General features: G+C 34.5%; 1 protein-coding gene across 1 annotated transcript; it reads left to right on the top strand.

The window, feature by feature from the left end:
- Positions 1-12,342: 12,342 nt before the first annotated feature.
- On the top strand, positions 12,343-14,263 carry LDOX (leucoanthocyanidin dioxygenase). The gene is made up of 2 exons (XM_086256512.1): positions 12,343-13,134; positions 13,485-14,263. The coding sequence occupies exons 1-2, from the start codon at positions 12,626-12,628 to the stop codon at positions 14,050-14,052; spliced, it is 1,077 nt and encodes a 358-aa protein (XP_086112638.1). The 5' UTR covers positions 12,343-12,625; the 3' UTR covers positions 14,053-14,263.
- The last annotated feature ends 2,856 nt before the right edge of the window (positions 14,264-17,119 follow it).

The raw sequence follows: 17,119 nt of genomic DNA, 5'->3' as shown, positions 1-17,119 counted from the left end.
GTGTGGAGGGAAATGCAATGCCATTTTGTCCTCTGCTTTCTATCTTCCAAGTGTTATCAAGCACAGTTCTGTTTTCACAAATGTTGAACATCTTGCAAAATCTCCTACGTCGTTATCTCTGGAAATGCTTGCATTTACATCACAAATCGTATTCAGACCAAAAAACACCCACGTCGTTATGCTTGCATTTGTTATTTTTGTCATTCGACAGTTTCTAAATGATAAAAAAAAAAATTATTAAAATTCTTTAAACAGAACAAATTGTGACTAATTTTTCAAGTTCATTACTCGAGAGAAGTTTGAAGACTTCTTAATAGAAACTCAAGAACTATTCAAATGTTAGAGTTCTAAATGGTGTAAAAAAAGAAAAAAAAAAAAAAAAGACAAAGTGTTTAAATAGAACAAATTATGACTAATTTTTCAAGTTTTCTTTTATTATATTGAAACTATATCGGTTGTTTTTTTTTTGGTCAATGCAAACCCACGAAGATAACCAAAACAAAAACGATCAAAGTTACAAGTAGAAACAACTGAAACATGAAGCGAATTTGCTTCATTGTTAATGTGAAGAATAAAGAATGACTAGGTGAAGTAAATGCATCTGCCATAAAATCGGTCTATCTGAAAACATGCTGGAATTTAATTTCCTTGAAAGTTGAAACAAGTAGCTATATTATATATTTGGTGAATATCTCTAATTATTGTGCGGACTCACAATGACACATATCTTCAAAATTCAATTAAAAAGAACTTTGGAAACTCCCTCGACTAAAACTTGGGACTATTGGACCCTTAAAACACCAAGAAGACCATTTTTGAGGGCTTGGGCATTTGACTAAAACAACATATGTAAAGCCCATGTTACTCATGCCCAAAAAAAAAAAAAAAAGCCCATGTTACGATCTCCAGTCAAAAGAGGACAACCATCATTTTTGTGTAACACCAACCATTTATGTAAAGTATGTAAAATTTGGGTATTAACTTTGACATATTATTTATCTTAAATTAAAATTGCACGTTTAAATATTACTTTTCTTTATTTAATGATATTAGCCGAAAGAGGGAAAATTCGAGTTCAATATCTGAGGATAAATATTCTTAATTATCACTAAAGTTATAAGTCTACGATGTTCACACAATAGGTTATCTAATTAAAGATCATGATTTACATTTCAATAATAAAATATTCCAACCAGTTGTCTATATGAGACAATTACTCTATAAAATTTACACATTGATTTAATAAAATTATGCAAGCAAGATTCATTTTATGTATGATTTTTCAAGAGACTCTTCAGTAGAGTCGGCGTGCTATATGTATGGTGCAACCTCTAATGATGTACTGACATGTATGCATATTTTAAGTAAAGTTTACATTAAATAATACACATGACACTATAGTACTGGATGATCGTACTATACACATAATCAGCCTTATTCAAGAATTTCTCTAATTTTTCCTTATAGAAGGAACATATGGATGGAATTCTTTGGCCTCTTGCATGTACATAGAATCACGCCACGTGGGAGGGTGTGTCCTATTGTAATTTTGCCTTCATTTTCTTTTGAGTTTTGATGAAGGCCATTTGGAGGAAATTACAGATTTGGTCCACTTATTTTATACATAGTTCAATTTTGGTCCACGATCTTTTTTAAGTTCTGTTTTAGTCCACTAATTATTTTATTTGTTCAATAAAGGTCCAGGTTTGTGACTTTAAATCCTTTGGATTGTGTTTTCTTCAATTATAATTGAAGTATAAGTTATATTTCATCATTTCTTAGTCATAAAAACAAATTTGGAGTATTAGAATCTAAAAGAATTGAGATTTGGTGAAATTTGAATAATTGGCAGTTTCAGGTACCCTACTTTGGGGTCAATTATCTTGAGTTTTAGAACTCCAATTTAAATGATCTTTATATGGTTGTAAAAAAGAAATACATAGCTTTAAAACAAGTATATGTTTGCTGAATTTGGGTGAGATTTTATAGGGTAAAAGTAGGCCAAATTTGAGAAAACAAATATGGACCTTTATTGAACAAGTGGAATAATTAGTGAATCAATTAGTGGATCAAAACAGAACTTAAAAAAATTTTAGACCAAAATTAAACTAAGTATAAAATAACTTGACTAAATCTGTAATTTCCTCTTTTATTTCCATACCAAAAAGGTCACTATATATATTTGCATGGTCGACTGGCAGATTTTTGGAATTTGGCTAAAACAAAAAGTTGGATATTTTGTATATATCTTACTTTCATACACCAAATTTTTTTTTTTTTTTTTTTCTGAAAATCTTTTGTTCGACGTTGATTATTTCTCATTCTTTGTTTTATCCATTTTGCACGTACATGGTAATCACCACGTGGGAGGGTGTGTTCTATTGTAATTTTGCCTTTATTTTCTTTTGAGTTTTGAGTTTTGATTAAGGCCATTTTATTTCCATACCAAAAAGGTCACTATATTTGCATGGTCGACTGGCAGATTTTTGGAATTTGGCTAAAACAAAAAGTTGGATATTTTGTATATATCTTACTTTCATACACCAAATTTTTTTTTTGTCTGAAAATCTTTTGTTCGACGTTGATTATTTCTCATTCTCTGTTTTATCCATCTTGCACATATATGTTGATCACCACGTGGGAGGGTGTGTCCTATTGTAATTTTGCCTTCATTTTCTTTTGAGTTTTGACTTTTGATTAAGGCCATTTTATTTCCATTACCAAAAAGGTCACTATATATATTTGCATGGTCGACTGGCAGATTTTTGGAATTTGGCTAAAACAAAAGGTTGGATATTTTGTATATAACTTAGTTTCATACACCAATTTTTTTTTTTTTTTTTTTGAAAATTGTCAAAGTCTAGGATTTTAGGGTAGAAAATAATGTTGCAATCTATTATTCTTCTTCATAAGGAGGTATTTATAAGAGTATAATTATATTCACACTAGGACAAAAAACCTAATTATAAGAGATAATTAGACTTAGGTCTTTTAGAAAAACAGTTTTTAGATGGAGACCGGGAGTATTTTAAAATTTATAAGAAAATCATTTTAATTCATAATAAAGTCATTCCCCGATTTGAAGGGTATTTCCTCTCCTAGGGTGTAGAGTGGGCTTTGTAGAAGTTGCATGTTAGGTTTTAACTCCTAAATTTTGGATGGAGCCCAAAATCTTGGAGTTAAAACCTAACATAAAGCCTTCAAAAATAAAATAAAAGAACTTAATTAAAAATCCTAAATCACTACCGGTTTTAGTCTAAGAAAGACTCATAAAATGGACTAGACTCTAAGTCTCCCATAAAACTATTAAGAAAAGAAATCTATCCTAGTTAATTAGACTAGGACAAGGAAATAGAAAAATAAAGTAAATACAACATAAAGAAATTAAACTAGAACTAGAAATCCTAATTAATCTATAATACAATGCATTCCAATACTCCCCCTCAAGTTGGTATATCGATATCATGATTAACCAACTTGCAAATGCGAGTAGTAATTCTTTACCAGAGACTGTCTTAGTAAGTAAATCAGTCAATCAGTCTTCATTCTTCACATATGGAAAATTATGTATGACAATCTCCAATCCCCCATCGACAAAAGGACAATACTTGGGTCAACCCCAGGAGTACATGCAGGTCACCCAACCACCCAAAAATACTCATTCAGTTTTATAGGCTCAAGATCAGAACTATTCATTTTTTAAATCAACTATTAAAGATCATCTCTGTAAAAAATAAACTCAATCGGAAATAGTTTGGTTATATAACTGTTATCGAATAAATGGACGGTTTGGTCAAAAAATCACTCTTTAAATACAAACTGTCAATTTATTCCATTTATTCGATAACAGTTATATAAACAAATGATTTTCGATTGAGTTGATTTTTTGTAGAGATGATCTTTAATAGGTGATCTGAAAAATGAACAGTTTCGATTCTGAACATACACTACCGAACAAGCATTTTTTGTAGGGTAGGGTGTATATGGAGGTCACCCCTGAGGGTGACCCAAGTATTGTTCTTGACAAAATATCTATCAATCTTCAAGCAATTGACGACATTAATTAAATTTTTAGCAACGTACCTTGTTGATTCCATATAAGCACCCATCGCATATTTATAAAGCAGTACCAGAATTCACAACTTGATTGCAAAACCCATTCAGACATGAGATGCCTCAAGTAGCTAATACATTGCATAGCTCGGTGAGTACAGCTAAATGGCCTGAAGACCCAGTCAAATTAACAAAATCACGTACCATGCAATTATTGGATAAGGATAAAAAACAAGGGAGACTTATAGTCTTTCTTAGGCTAAGACCGGTAGTGATTTAAGATTTTTAATCAAGTCCTTTTATTTTAGCCCAAAATTCCGGAGTTAAAACCTAACATGCAGCCTCTACAAAGCCCACTCTATACCCTAAGAGGGGAAATAGTCTTCAAATCGGGAGAAGACTTTTATTATAAATTAAAACAATTTTCTTATAAATTAAAAAAACTTTATTATGAATTAAAATGATTTTTTTATAATTTAAAGGACTTTATTATGAATTAAAAAAAATTTCTTATAAATTTTAAAAACTCTGTTAATGAACAGGTACTAGCACCTTATTTTCTTAACCAAACCCACCCAACAAGAGCTGATTTTTATTTGCGAACACTCATGAAAGCTAAGCACTCAAATACAATGCACACATATCACATTGCCCCAACACACATCATAAAGTCATCACTCTTTTTTGTTAAAGTGTACATAGCAAAAGTAAAATATATTTTTTATATCTTTTACTATTCATTTAGTTCTCATAAGGCCTTCGAAAGAAACATCTTTTCATTTTTTTTGTCAGACCCACTCATAAGACCATAAGCAAATCAAATGTAAATTTCAGAGGTAGATATTCATTTTGCAATGTTAAAAATATCAATCAATCCTTTTTTTCTAAAAAAAAAAAAATCATCTCCACAATGAAAGTTTACTAAAATTGAACAAAACTTTGAAATTAATTTTCAAAAAATTTAAACAAACTTATCCATAGCATGGTACTGTCCAAAACAAAAACAATAACTTTTAAATTAAGATCATTTATATATGTCAAGCAACAAAAAATAAGGGTAAACTTGGAAATATTGAAACTAAACTAATTAGAAAATTGAAATTGTGAACTGAAACTACGAACTGAAACTGTATCAGAAAACTGAAATTACATCCGAAAATTGAAACTGCAACAAAATAATAGACCAAATCTCGGTCAATTTAAAAATAAAACACGCAAAATCATGTACAAAAAATCAAACAAAACACAAAATAAATCTCATGTCACCAAAAAAACAAAAGAAAATAACAAATCAAGTAATCAAAACAATATAAATCATTCATAAATATATGAACAAAAAAATCAGTAAACAAAAAAATTGAAAATGATAAATAATTAATATAAATATAATTGGAAAGATATTTTTTTTTAAAAAAAATTATATATCATTAGTTGATTGATTGATTTGTCTAAAAGTATAAAAATGTGAAGTACAAATGACATTATGTCAAACTCACTTTTTTAATAGGGAAAATGTTAGCAAAAGGACTATAAATATACCCCTATTTTCAGTTGAGGATCCCGATTTCACTTTGATTCAATTAAGGACTATAATTTTTCAAATGGCTCAATCAAGTACATTCTGTCATGTCTGTCACATTTACCGTTAAAAACTGGTCACGTGACCCTCACGTGACCAATTTATAGGGGCAAAAAAGTCTTTTCTCATAAAAAAATGAAACTAAATAAATTTAAACAAATTAAAAAAAAAAAAAAAATTCCCTCCATCTCCCCCATCTCCCACCTTCGCCACCCCCTGCACCATACCCAGCCCAGCCCCTCCCCTCCCCTCCCCTCCCCTCCCTTCCCTTCCCTTCCCTTCCCTTCCCCTCTCTTTTCTCTCATATCTTTCTCTTTCTCTCTGCCCCCCAGCCAGCTCCCCCTCCCCGTCACCCATCCCCGCCCCCCTCCTCCCCCTATACCATCGCCATCCACTAACACACCGCCAAAAACGGCGATTCAGACGGTGGCAGCGGCGACGGAGTCTGTGGGTAACTTGAAAATCAACAAATCAAGTCTCAATCAACTTCAATTTCATTTTAGACACTCCAATTTGATGCAAAACTATTCAAATTGATCCAATTTAAACAAATTCCGAAATGGGCATAGACCCTAAAATTTCAACTTCAACTTTCTCAAAATTGACAAGCTAGATCAAGGGGAAAATAAAGGCCATACCAAGAGGATCAATTTTCACAACTAAATCAACGGCCAAAACTCACCGGAAATGGCAAAAATCGGCGGCGGAAGCCTCCGACCTTCATAGCTTAGATTGGCTCCCAGCGGTGGTCCGATGAACGATCGGGAACCATGGTTAGACTCACTGCGACGAGAAGAAGACGTCTGGGCCAGAGTTGGGTCACGAAACTACCGAAAACAACGAGTCAACACAAGAGCTCCAACCGGCCGAACTGGGTCTCGAGTTCGTGGTGTTTCTGGGTTGAACCGACACCAAGGAGAGGGAGAAGGAGAAGTGGCGACCTCATCTGGGTTGGGGGGCAGAAAGAACGAGAAAGATATGAGAGAAAAGAGAGGGGAGGGGAGGGGCTGGGCTGGGTATGGTGCAGGGGGTGGCGAAGGTGGGAGATGGGGGAGATGGAGGGAATTTTTTTTTTTTTTTTTAATTTGTTTAAATTTATTTAGTTTCATTTTTTTATGAGAAAAGACTTTTTTGCCCTTATAAATTGGTCACGTGACCAGTTTTTAACGGTAAATGTGACAGACATGACGGAATGTACTTGATTGAGCCATTTGAAAAATTATAGTCCTTAATTGAATCAAAGTGAAATCGGGATCCTCAACTGAAAATAAGGGTATATTTATAGTCCTTTTGCTAATATTTTTCCTTTTTAATATTCATGCTGGTAGGTGTCCAAGTAGATTCTTGACGTGAGTGTGTGGGTTATGACTTATAGGGTTTCATTAGGCAGTATGGGGAAGCGTGTAGTATGAGAACACATGTTAAACATGCTAACATACCTGATTATTAATTTTTTTTATCTTATTATTATATATAATCAATTGTTGCACTAAAAATTAAATAGGATGCATGATGCATCCTATAGTAATTATTTCAATTCTAAAACTTCTTTCATCTTCATTTAAAAATTATTTTTAAAAAAAATTTAAGCTTAATTATCTCTAAAGACATAATTATCTCTAAAAACAATTCGCCTTCAGCACTTTTCACGGAGTCCATATACGTTGCTTCCCAAACTTTAGCATCACAACTCACAAGGTTCCAATAAATACCCATGGCCCACTTCGTGACTAGATGCTTCAGGATGTCTAAAGAACCAATGACTTGTATAGTAGCACCAATTAGGATCTGCCAAGTGTGACTAGGAAAATCCTTTAAAACACCTACCCGCTTGCTGACATCCTCACGCAGGAAACCTTGAGCATTTAAATCATACACAAGAGCCCATTGGGACAAACAACAAAAGATAGTCGACATAATCTTATTACTCCCTAAGAGTAATTTCATAAACCATGTCTCTTTCAGCAGCCTCAACAAGAAAAGAATCCACTCTTGGCCAAAAAAAAAAACAAGAAAAGAATCCACACCAATCAAATCAATCTTTTCAAATGTAAAAAATCCAAGAAAATCATTTGTACACTTGTACACTTGTACCTTGAGAATTTGAAATCATGGGTTTTTCTTTGACAACACCGATGAAAGATTCACACGTCTCTTTCAGTCCAAATTTGCAAATACTATAGTTAAGAATTTTTTCACTTTCCACAAAATCAAGATAAACCTCCAAATCATTACTCAGGTGATTAAAATTAGGAGTAAAAATTAAATTCAAGGAACTCAAATCTTCAACTTTACCAAGAGGCTCACCAATAATTTCATCGAAAAAATAAACAATAAATCCAAACAGCTTTTAATAGTGTGTTCTCTTCTATGAATTGAAAAATTCTGAGAATTAATTAAAGTGGGGGTTATTCAGACCACCCAAAACCACTGAGTTGACCACTCTTTAATCTTTTGCTCATTTTGCCCCTACATAAAAAAAAACTCAGTTTTTCAATTTTGGCTGGCCACCCTTCCCCACCGCCGGCGCGACCCCACCCCACCCCTTTCGCTGATCGACCCTACCCCTCCCTATCGCCAGCACAACCCACCCACCCCGATCTCCCCTCTCTCTGCCTCCCTCCCTCCCTCACCGGACCACCATGGGTGGTTGGCACAACCTCACCCCTCCCAGCCGCCGACGCGACCCCACCCCTCCCATCGCTGGTCAACCCTACCCCTCCCCATTGCCGGCGCGACCCACCCACCCCCAATCTCCCTTCTCTCTATCTTCCCTCTCTCTGCCTCCCTCCCTCACTAGACCACCATGGGTGGCCGGCGCGACCCCATAGACCTCCAGATCGGGGGTCGCGTCGGCCACCCATGGTGGTCCAATGAGAGAGGGAGGCAGAGAGAGGGAAGAAGGCAGAGAGAGAGAAGGGAGATCGGGATTGGTGGGTTGCGTCGGCGATGGGGAGGGGTGCCCTGCCAAAATTGGAGAAATGAGTTTTTTTTAATGCAGGGGCAAAATAGGCAAAAAATTATAGGGGTGATCAACTTAGTAGTTTTGGGTGGTCTGAATAGCCCCCCTTAATTGAATTCTGCAAATTAAATTTTCAGAGTTTCTTTCATTTCAAATTAAATATTTAAGAACTTATTCATTTTACCTCCAGAATGAAAACTTTTTGGATCGACCATTGTCTAGTGATCCCATGCTGATTGTTGTCCAACAGCATCTTATGCACAAAGAGTAACTTTTTCCCCCCTGTGGACTTGGGGATATGTTGACCTTGATTACCCTTCATACAGTCATACTGGGCTTCCTAAACTGCTTCTTGAGGATTGGGGGGTTTGTAGGTCTAGGAATATTTTTGTTTTTATCATTAAATAAAACCAATAATAGACGGTTCTAGAAAATAATACCTCGAAGTGATTTTATGTTTGACTTCTTTGCAAATTTGACCGTTAAATTGAAATTGGCTAAAATAATAAAGAATTTCCTACATAAAGCATTTTATATAATATTTTGCTTTTGTCTTTTTTCTCCTTGTAGAAAGTTTAGCTTTTGTCTTTGGTCTTTTGCTTTAGCCTTTTTTCTCCTTTTTTTTAGATGATCTAATACTATAAAAATGTAGTACGCCCATAGATTTTCCCAAAGAGGCATTCCATCGTTCAATTTCTTGGCTTGCTTTGTTTGATGCATGCACACTCTACAAATTAGATTGCAACTGCCCCTCTCATTTTGACTTTGTATGAATAAATAATTCCTAATTGTGTCTTGGCCAAAAAAAAAAAAAAATCCTAATTGTATAGTTAATTTCTGGCCATCCTACCATATATATAAGCCTTAGCAAAACATTAATAAACACACAAATGTAAGTGGGATAATGCTAATCCCATTTGAACTTTGAGGACGAAAAGAAAGGTGTTCAAGTACCCTCAAGCACATTAATTTTCAACTATATGTGAAGCCCTAAACTATATTCCAATACAATCCAAATATCATTATATACACATCATATTAACCTTACCAACACAAAATGAGAAAAAAGAAGTACATTTTCGCTTACAAAACGGTTTAATATGTTATTATCATCAATTGTTAGTCAACTTAGTCTACATACAATATATGCGCGCATATATGAGATTGCATTACATCTCCTCCTTTGATTCTATTGATTGATTAATCCCTTTATTTACTCTCATTAGCCCTCAGAATTTTCTCCCTTGATTTATATATATATATATATATGTACATATTTTACTTAGATCTAAACCTCTTGTATAAATATGGGGCTTTGCATCCAACGAAATTTATTGAATGAGATACTAATGTTCATATCTTATCAACTATATACTACTACATACCAATCTGAATCATAAATCATATAGATTCTCTTTTAGTAGTGTTGTTCATGATTTTTAAAGAGAGAGTACAATTATAAGTTAAAAAAGAAAATTAAGGCAAATTGCTAAAAAACTTGAAAAGTAACCAAGGCATATATCCAGTAGCTAATGTAGATATGCTGACTGAGAGTCGCACAATGTGCCCACACACACACACACACGAGGCAGCACCAAACCATCCAACCAACTCGTCTTCAAGGGACTGATCACTTCTTTTCTTTGAACCTTCCAGGCCTAGACCCAGAATCAAGACAACTGCCATCGAAAAGAATCAAATAATTGAAGTCGTGAAACATTTAATACAGAAGAGGACCATCCGCACTGCAGCTAATGCATTAATTCATTCCTAGACTCCTAGTACGGAATAAGTCCACGTTGCTTCTTGTTGTCCTATCATTCATCCTATTCCTACCACGTGTTTTCTTTTGCACTTTTTAAGATCAAATTATAATTTACACCTATGAGGTTTGAGGATAGTTTCAATATTTTTAAGTTAATACTTAATATTTTTATTTACTTACCCTTTACTATTGTCGTTTGTTTGACCGTTTAATAAAATATTAATTGATGATGTGACAATTACGAGTTTCACATTTTTGTCAATCTGTAAGAATGAATGACCTATTTTCATGGAAATTTTTTATAAATCAACTTTGATATGCATTTTGAGAGGTGGTTCAACAACCAAAATCTATATCAAACAGCCAAAGAACTTCCTACGGGGCATTATGGGAGATCGTTGGGCTTTATAAGTCAGAAAAAATGTGGGCGCCCACAATTGCCATATCATTAATTAATATCTGATTAGACGGTCAAACAAACGGCAGTAATCAATATATTGTAAGTAAACAAAAATGTTGGGTACTAAATTGCAAAATTAAAACGATAGGGTGCAAGTTTGTGAAACACTCAAAATCTCAAGGGTGTTGTAAATTATAATTTGCCCTTTTCTAATGTTTTATTTTTGTTTATTTTTGGGTTTTCTATCTAACCCTAAGAACCTAAAACAAAATGTTTCCCTCATGAATTAGACCAAGTGACCAACCGAACAATGTATATTGTTGAGAATATATCCGGTGTGATCGAGAATCCGTATTACTAATTAAATTTAGGCTGGGCTCTATTAATCTGATAGTAAAACAGGCTAGTTAGGTAATTCACATATTTCACCACACGTTGTTTACGTGTTTAACTCAAGTTACGCGCGTCACAAATTAGAGATCGTATTGGAATATATCAAATATTAAAAATGCAAGTTAAGTTACTTTTTTAATGTTTTGTCTTTTAAGGTTGGTCACCAATTGCAACGTGCACATATACAGCACGGGTTAAAACGTTGACCATATGGCCGGTAAGTGAAAACGTGCACAAACTATGCGGTGGTTCAATGGGTAATGCTACGCGCTTATTTCTGGCACGCGCTTCGTTGTAGCCGTACGTGTAATGTATTTTTTTTTTTGCCAGGAGTACGTGTAATGTATTTAGCTAATAGTTAGTCATTAAAACCCGCCTTTGTCACTATCTTCAATAGTCTCATTCCCTGCTCTTTTTTTCTTTATGGTCTCAAAGCCATTGTCGCTCTCAAAAACTTAGTGATTATAAAAAGGACTGGAGGAGCCTAGCAAGATTTGACATACCACGTACCCACTTGTAAAATGGGCCTTATAATTATAATAATCGAATGAAAATTCTAGTGATCAATTATACTAACCTTCATACTAACGGTAAGGATTTGATGCAACAATATTAATACTTAGTGTTAAACTTGAAATAGTCTAAGAAGGGACAATTGAATTCGATTAGTCCTCGATCAAAAGAAAATGTTGCAAGTGGCCCAATCAATATATACCAATAGAAGTGTACTAGAAAAAGGGTTATCAACTCAGCATATGCACTACTCAGGCTGATCGAGCTTGGAATAGACCAATGAAATAAAGGTGGACTTAATACATCCACCATCATGCTTGTCTTTGTATATGTAGAGATCCAAATGTGTCTTATGAATTCCACTAGTAAAATTCTATCCCATATTATTGAATCTTGCACAACATAATTAGTTTCTCAAACCATGCCTGCAAGACTACAAAATTATATCCTGCATACTCGCACTTTTGCAGCCTGTAATACACAGACACCTTTACACAAAAATTAAATGAAAGATGAAGCAATATTCATAACACTGAGTCACTGACGGTTAGGGTTATCCCATGCATGCTTTTAACTTTCCAGTCAAACCTTTCTAAATATTATATGAGAAGAACTATCGCTGGTGGGTAAGATGGTCACATGGACAACAGACAACACAGTCACAAATTATCAAACCCAATCCCCACACACACACACTCTCCTCTCTTTATTTTCCATACATTCTTTGCAAACAAGTCATGGCCGAGATACCCATTAGGTTTCTGTGACCTTTACCTTCCCAACTACTAATTTAGTCACGCAACTTCTATAAAAACCCCCTTCACCAATTATAACACATCCCCAATTCCATTCAACCATTGTTTCACAATTTTTCCACCATACACATAGTGTTTGTGTAAAAATCATTCAAAGAAGAGCAAAGGCTACTACAATATTATTCATATTCGATCATCACCCAAAATGGTGACTACTTCAGTAATTAATTCAAGAGTTGAGAGCTTGGCCTGCAGTGGGATCAAAACAATCCCACAAGAGTATGTGAGGCCCAAAGAAGAGCTCATAAACATTGGCAACATCTTCGAGGAAGAGAAGAACAATGAAGGGCCACAAGTTCCCACCATTGATTTGAAGGAGATAGACTGCGAGGACCAAGTGGTGAGGGAGAAATGCCGGGAGGAGTTGAAGAAGGCGGCCGTGGACTGGGGTGTCATGCACCTCGTGAACCATGGGATCCCCGAGGATCTCATGGACCGCGTCAGGAAGGCCGGGCAGGCCTTCTTTGACCTTCCTGTGGAGCAGAAGGAGAAGTATGCCAACGACCAGGCGTTGGGCAAAATTCAAGGGTATGGGAGCAAACTCGCCAACAATGCCTCCGGCCAGCTTGAGTGGGAGGACTATTTCTTCCACTGTGTGTTCCCTCAGGACAAGCGTGACTTGTCCATTTGGCCTCAAACACCTGCTGATTACATGTAAGTAGTACTTCAAAGGGAATAATCTTCGTAAAATAGCCCTAGAGATCGGTATATATTTTTCTATGATTCAAAAAACACGTTTTACTGTTCTATCAAATATTATATATTAAAAATCGTACGATTTACTTATCTAAAAGTGTTTTTGACACACTTAAACCCACTTAATTATAAGCACGCCAGCCGTTATTATATTATTTTGTGTAATTTTTTATAACAAAAAAGACATTTGTAACTATTTTGCTAGCGTTATTAAAATAAGATCTATAGAGTCTCGTATTTATTAGTATTTATTTAATTTGTAGAATCTTAATTATGCTTATTGACATGATATTGATATGTGTACGTAGTGAGGCAACGAGTGAGTATGCTAAGCAACTGAGGGGGCTAGCCACCAAGGTACTGAGCATACTCTCCCTTGGGTTGGGATTGGAAGAAGGGAGGCTAGAGAAGGAAGTTGGTGGGCTTGAAGAACTCCTCCTCCAAATGAAAATCAACTACTACCCAAAATGCCCTCAGCCAGAGCTTGCCCTTGGTGTTGAGGCTCACACTGATGTCAGTGCACTCACCTTCATCCTCCACAACATGGTCCCCGGCCTGCAGCTCTTCTACGGCGGCAAGTGGATCACAGCCAAGTGTGTCCCCAACTCCATCATCATGCATATCGGGGACACCATCGAGATTTTGAGCAATGGTAAGTACAAGAGTATTCTTCACAGGGGGCTTGTGAACAAGGAGAAGGTGAGGATTTCTTGGGCGGTCTTCTGCGAGCCCCCCAAGGAGAAGATCATCCTTAAGCCCCTCCCGGAGACTGTGTCTGTGGCGGAGCCGCCCATCTTCCCGCCGCGGACTTTTGCTGAGCATATTCAGCACAAGTTGTTCAGGAAGAGCCAGGAGTCTCTCCTCAACTCTAAATGAACAAGTGCTGCGCTGCTTCTTTAATTAATTATTAATTAATTAATTATGTCATATTATTGTAGAAATATCTTACTAATTGAACTGTTTATGGCTCAATTAGGATGGTATTTATTGTAAAACTAGCTGCTGTTGTGCGTGGGAGACTTAGGCCATGATATGTGTTTTCCCTTGCTCTTTTCTGGCCATTCATTCTGTGACTTGTGTCTACCTTCTTGTTGAATTGAATAAGATTGATTTTTATTTCCTTCTGCTTTTTTGTTTTTTCTTGTAGCCTGTTTATTTCCTTCTAGTTGTGAATGGCTTTATTTATTCAAATCCCATTATATGGCTTTAATTTCTTCAAGTTTGGTATATAAAAATGTGGGGGGTCTGGTTTTTAACTCGAGTGACAGAAATATCTATGAAATTGAAAGAATTCAAATCTAGAATTTTAACCCATAGGACTTCATTGTACAATGTCCGGAATATATTAGTGATATTATAAGAATTTTTCTCTAATACAAAATAAGTTTTGAGGGATAAATTAACAGAAAACTGAGTACCAATTGATCAACTTACTGGTATTCACATCTCATATTTAATTTATTCGAGCTAAGAGTACTTTTTATGTAAACATATTAGAACGTTTTTTTTTGTTAATACCTACTAAAAAAAATTATTAGGTATAATAGATATACCATTACGTGATATAACTAATCTACGTGTAATAGTATTATTAAACAACAGATTTAAAAACTTATTTCGCCTACTTTACTTCTGAAAAATATAAGTAAAGATAATAAGAATAGATTATTTATAAAGGAAAAGGCGCTACTTACCCTACATTTTTTGAAGTAAGCGGGCCTCTCTGGAAACCCATCTATCTTCGTCATAACCAATATCCCTTTTTTAATTACCTGCAAACTTATTAGAAATAACTCCAGTATAAAAAGCAAAAAATCTAAATCTTTATAAAAATTTTCTCGGATATGTATAATTGGTGCTTTATTTAAATATAAAAAAATTAAAAAAATAGAACCTAAATATATCGTCGTACGGTTGGAATCAGTGGGAGCAGACGATTTGGATTTACTGTATTAAAAAAGCATAAGCTATGATCAAGTATCATAAAAATAATATTGTACGACTTCTGACTTCTAAGTACAATTTGTATTACATATTAATTATAACATTTTTAACCCCACGAATACAGTTGACATCATTAGTGAGTAGTGAGTGGACATTGGACCCAGACTAACTTTGGAATGAGGTTTGACATCACTAGTTTTTGTTGTTTATTTTCGACCTTTTAGCTTGTCATCTGCAATTATTTTACTATTGTTGCACTTTATTACACGTTAATTATATGACACAGCACTACAGCAGTGCTTTGTTAAGTCATGAGGTTAATGATGAGGATTCGTGAGTTATTACTATCATTAAACATAGTTAGTTAGGTCTGTTATGATTTGTGATGTGCCTGCCTGTTAAGCAGTTAAGTTGTTAGAACAACTTACAGCTACATATATATATATATATAATATGTAATCTCAGCTGTACAAACACATTGTGACTATTCATCAAACACTTTCTCATCACTTCTTTCTTCTTGTTTTTTCTATCTCTCTTTTCCCTCTTTTTCTATTTTTGTTTCTGCAACTCTAATCTGAATCATAACATGATATCAGAGTCAGATTCGCCCACATGTGTATATGTGTTAGGCTGAGTGGTCACACATGCTCCACATCACCTAATATGAGTTGTCCACATGTTTAATTTAAGTGACGCCACATGTACAATTTGCAAACAACTTTGAAAAACTTTTACTTTATTTTTTATGAATTTGTATATATATCAATCAATCATCTTATATGATATTTATAACAATTTTAGAATTTATGTACTAGATGGAGATGATACTCATATTAAGATAGTACAAATAATAATATTCTATATAACAAAATAACATTTGACCAAAAAATATAACATAATAATAAAAATGACATATCCAAATTAAAATTTATACTAAACTAATCAGATGATCCTTAATTTGTAGGCTTGTAGCCCATCTTGCTTCTAGTAAATCAAACCAACCCAATTTTGGGAAGAACATGTACATTGAGTCACCAATTGTTGGAAATTTTTTTGGGTGTGACAAGAATTAAGCAGGGCTATGACTTATGACTTATGACTTATGTGACAAGAACATGTACATTGAGTTTCCAAATGAGCTTAGATTTGTACCCACATGCACAATATTTCAAGTATGGGATCGGTGGTCCTTTTGGTCCCTCTCCAGTCTCGATACTTCCAAAGACACAAACGACAAAATATCTGATCCTTTTGGGAATTGTTTGTCCAAGAGCCAATTAACACATGGAGGTTGAGGCTAAGAATTAAAGGTTGGGACCGCATCACCTAGTATGTTCGATTCTTTCAACAACCCTGAGAAAGTAGAAAAACTAACATGTGGTGTATGATTAATTTGGGGATGATCATGAATCATGATTGTAACTTTGTAAGTAACTAGAATATGAATACATCCACAAATTAATATTAGCCAGGTTCTAAAAGGTTAATTATATTTATATATCTCAATTATGTATTATTTTTTAACTTAGTACTTCAATTTTAAAATATTATATTCGAGTATCTTAACTACGATAACTCGTCACCTGAGTATCTCTGCTAGCCTTGTCGTTAGCTAACCCGTTAACTGCTGACATGGTTTTGATGTTGTACATTGACTTGACTTTTAAAATAGCCACGTGGACATAAATTGATAAAAAAAAAAAAAAAAACTTAATTAAACTTTAAAAAATGATATAAAATATAATTAATAAATAATTGAATAAAAAAGAAGAAACAAAAGAAAAAAATTTAAGATGTCATGCCCAACAATCTCCACCTAACCCTTTGTTTTCCTTGCTCATCCACCGAATAACCAGACACATAAACCCCACGAAATCCATTAAGAACCAACAATTCATATACAAATATACAATGGATGTTGAGAGTAATGTGGAACAATGTCCCACATTGGAAAACTAGAGCTTAGCATATGTGTTTATAAGTCTTGGGCCTCTCC

The sequence above is a fragment of the Dryas octopetala genome, chromosome 9, assembly GCF_963921425.1.
Source record: "Dryas octopetala chromosome 9, drDryOcto1.1, whole genome shotgun sequence".
In the NCBI taxonomy this organism is placed as follows: Eukaryota; Viridiplantae; Streptophyta; class Magnoliopsida; order Rosales; family Rosaceae; genus Dryas; species Dryas octopetala.
This window is presented reverse-complemented; position numbering and strand designations above follow the sequence as displayed.

Coding starts and splice junctions, on each gene's coding strand:
- LDOX (XM_086256512.1), top strand. CDS start 12,626: ATGGTGACTACTTCAGTAATTAATTCAAGAGTTGAGAGCTTGGCCTGC. Junction 13,135..13,484: donor CAAACACCTGCTGATTACAT/GTAAGTAGTACT, acceptor ATGTGTACGTAG/TGAGGCAACGAGTGAGTATG.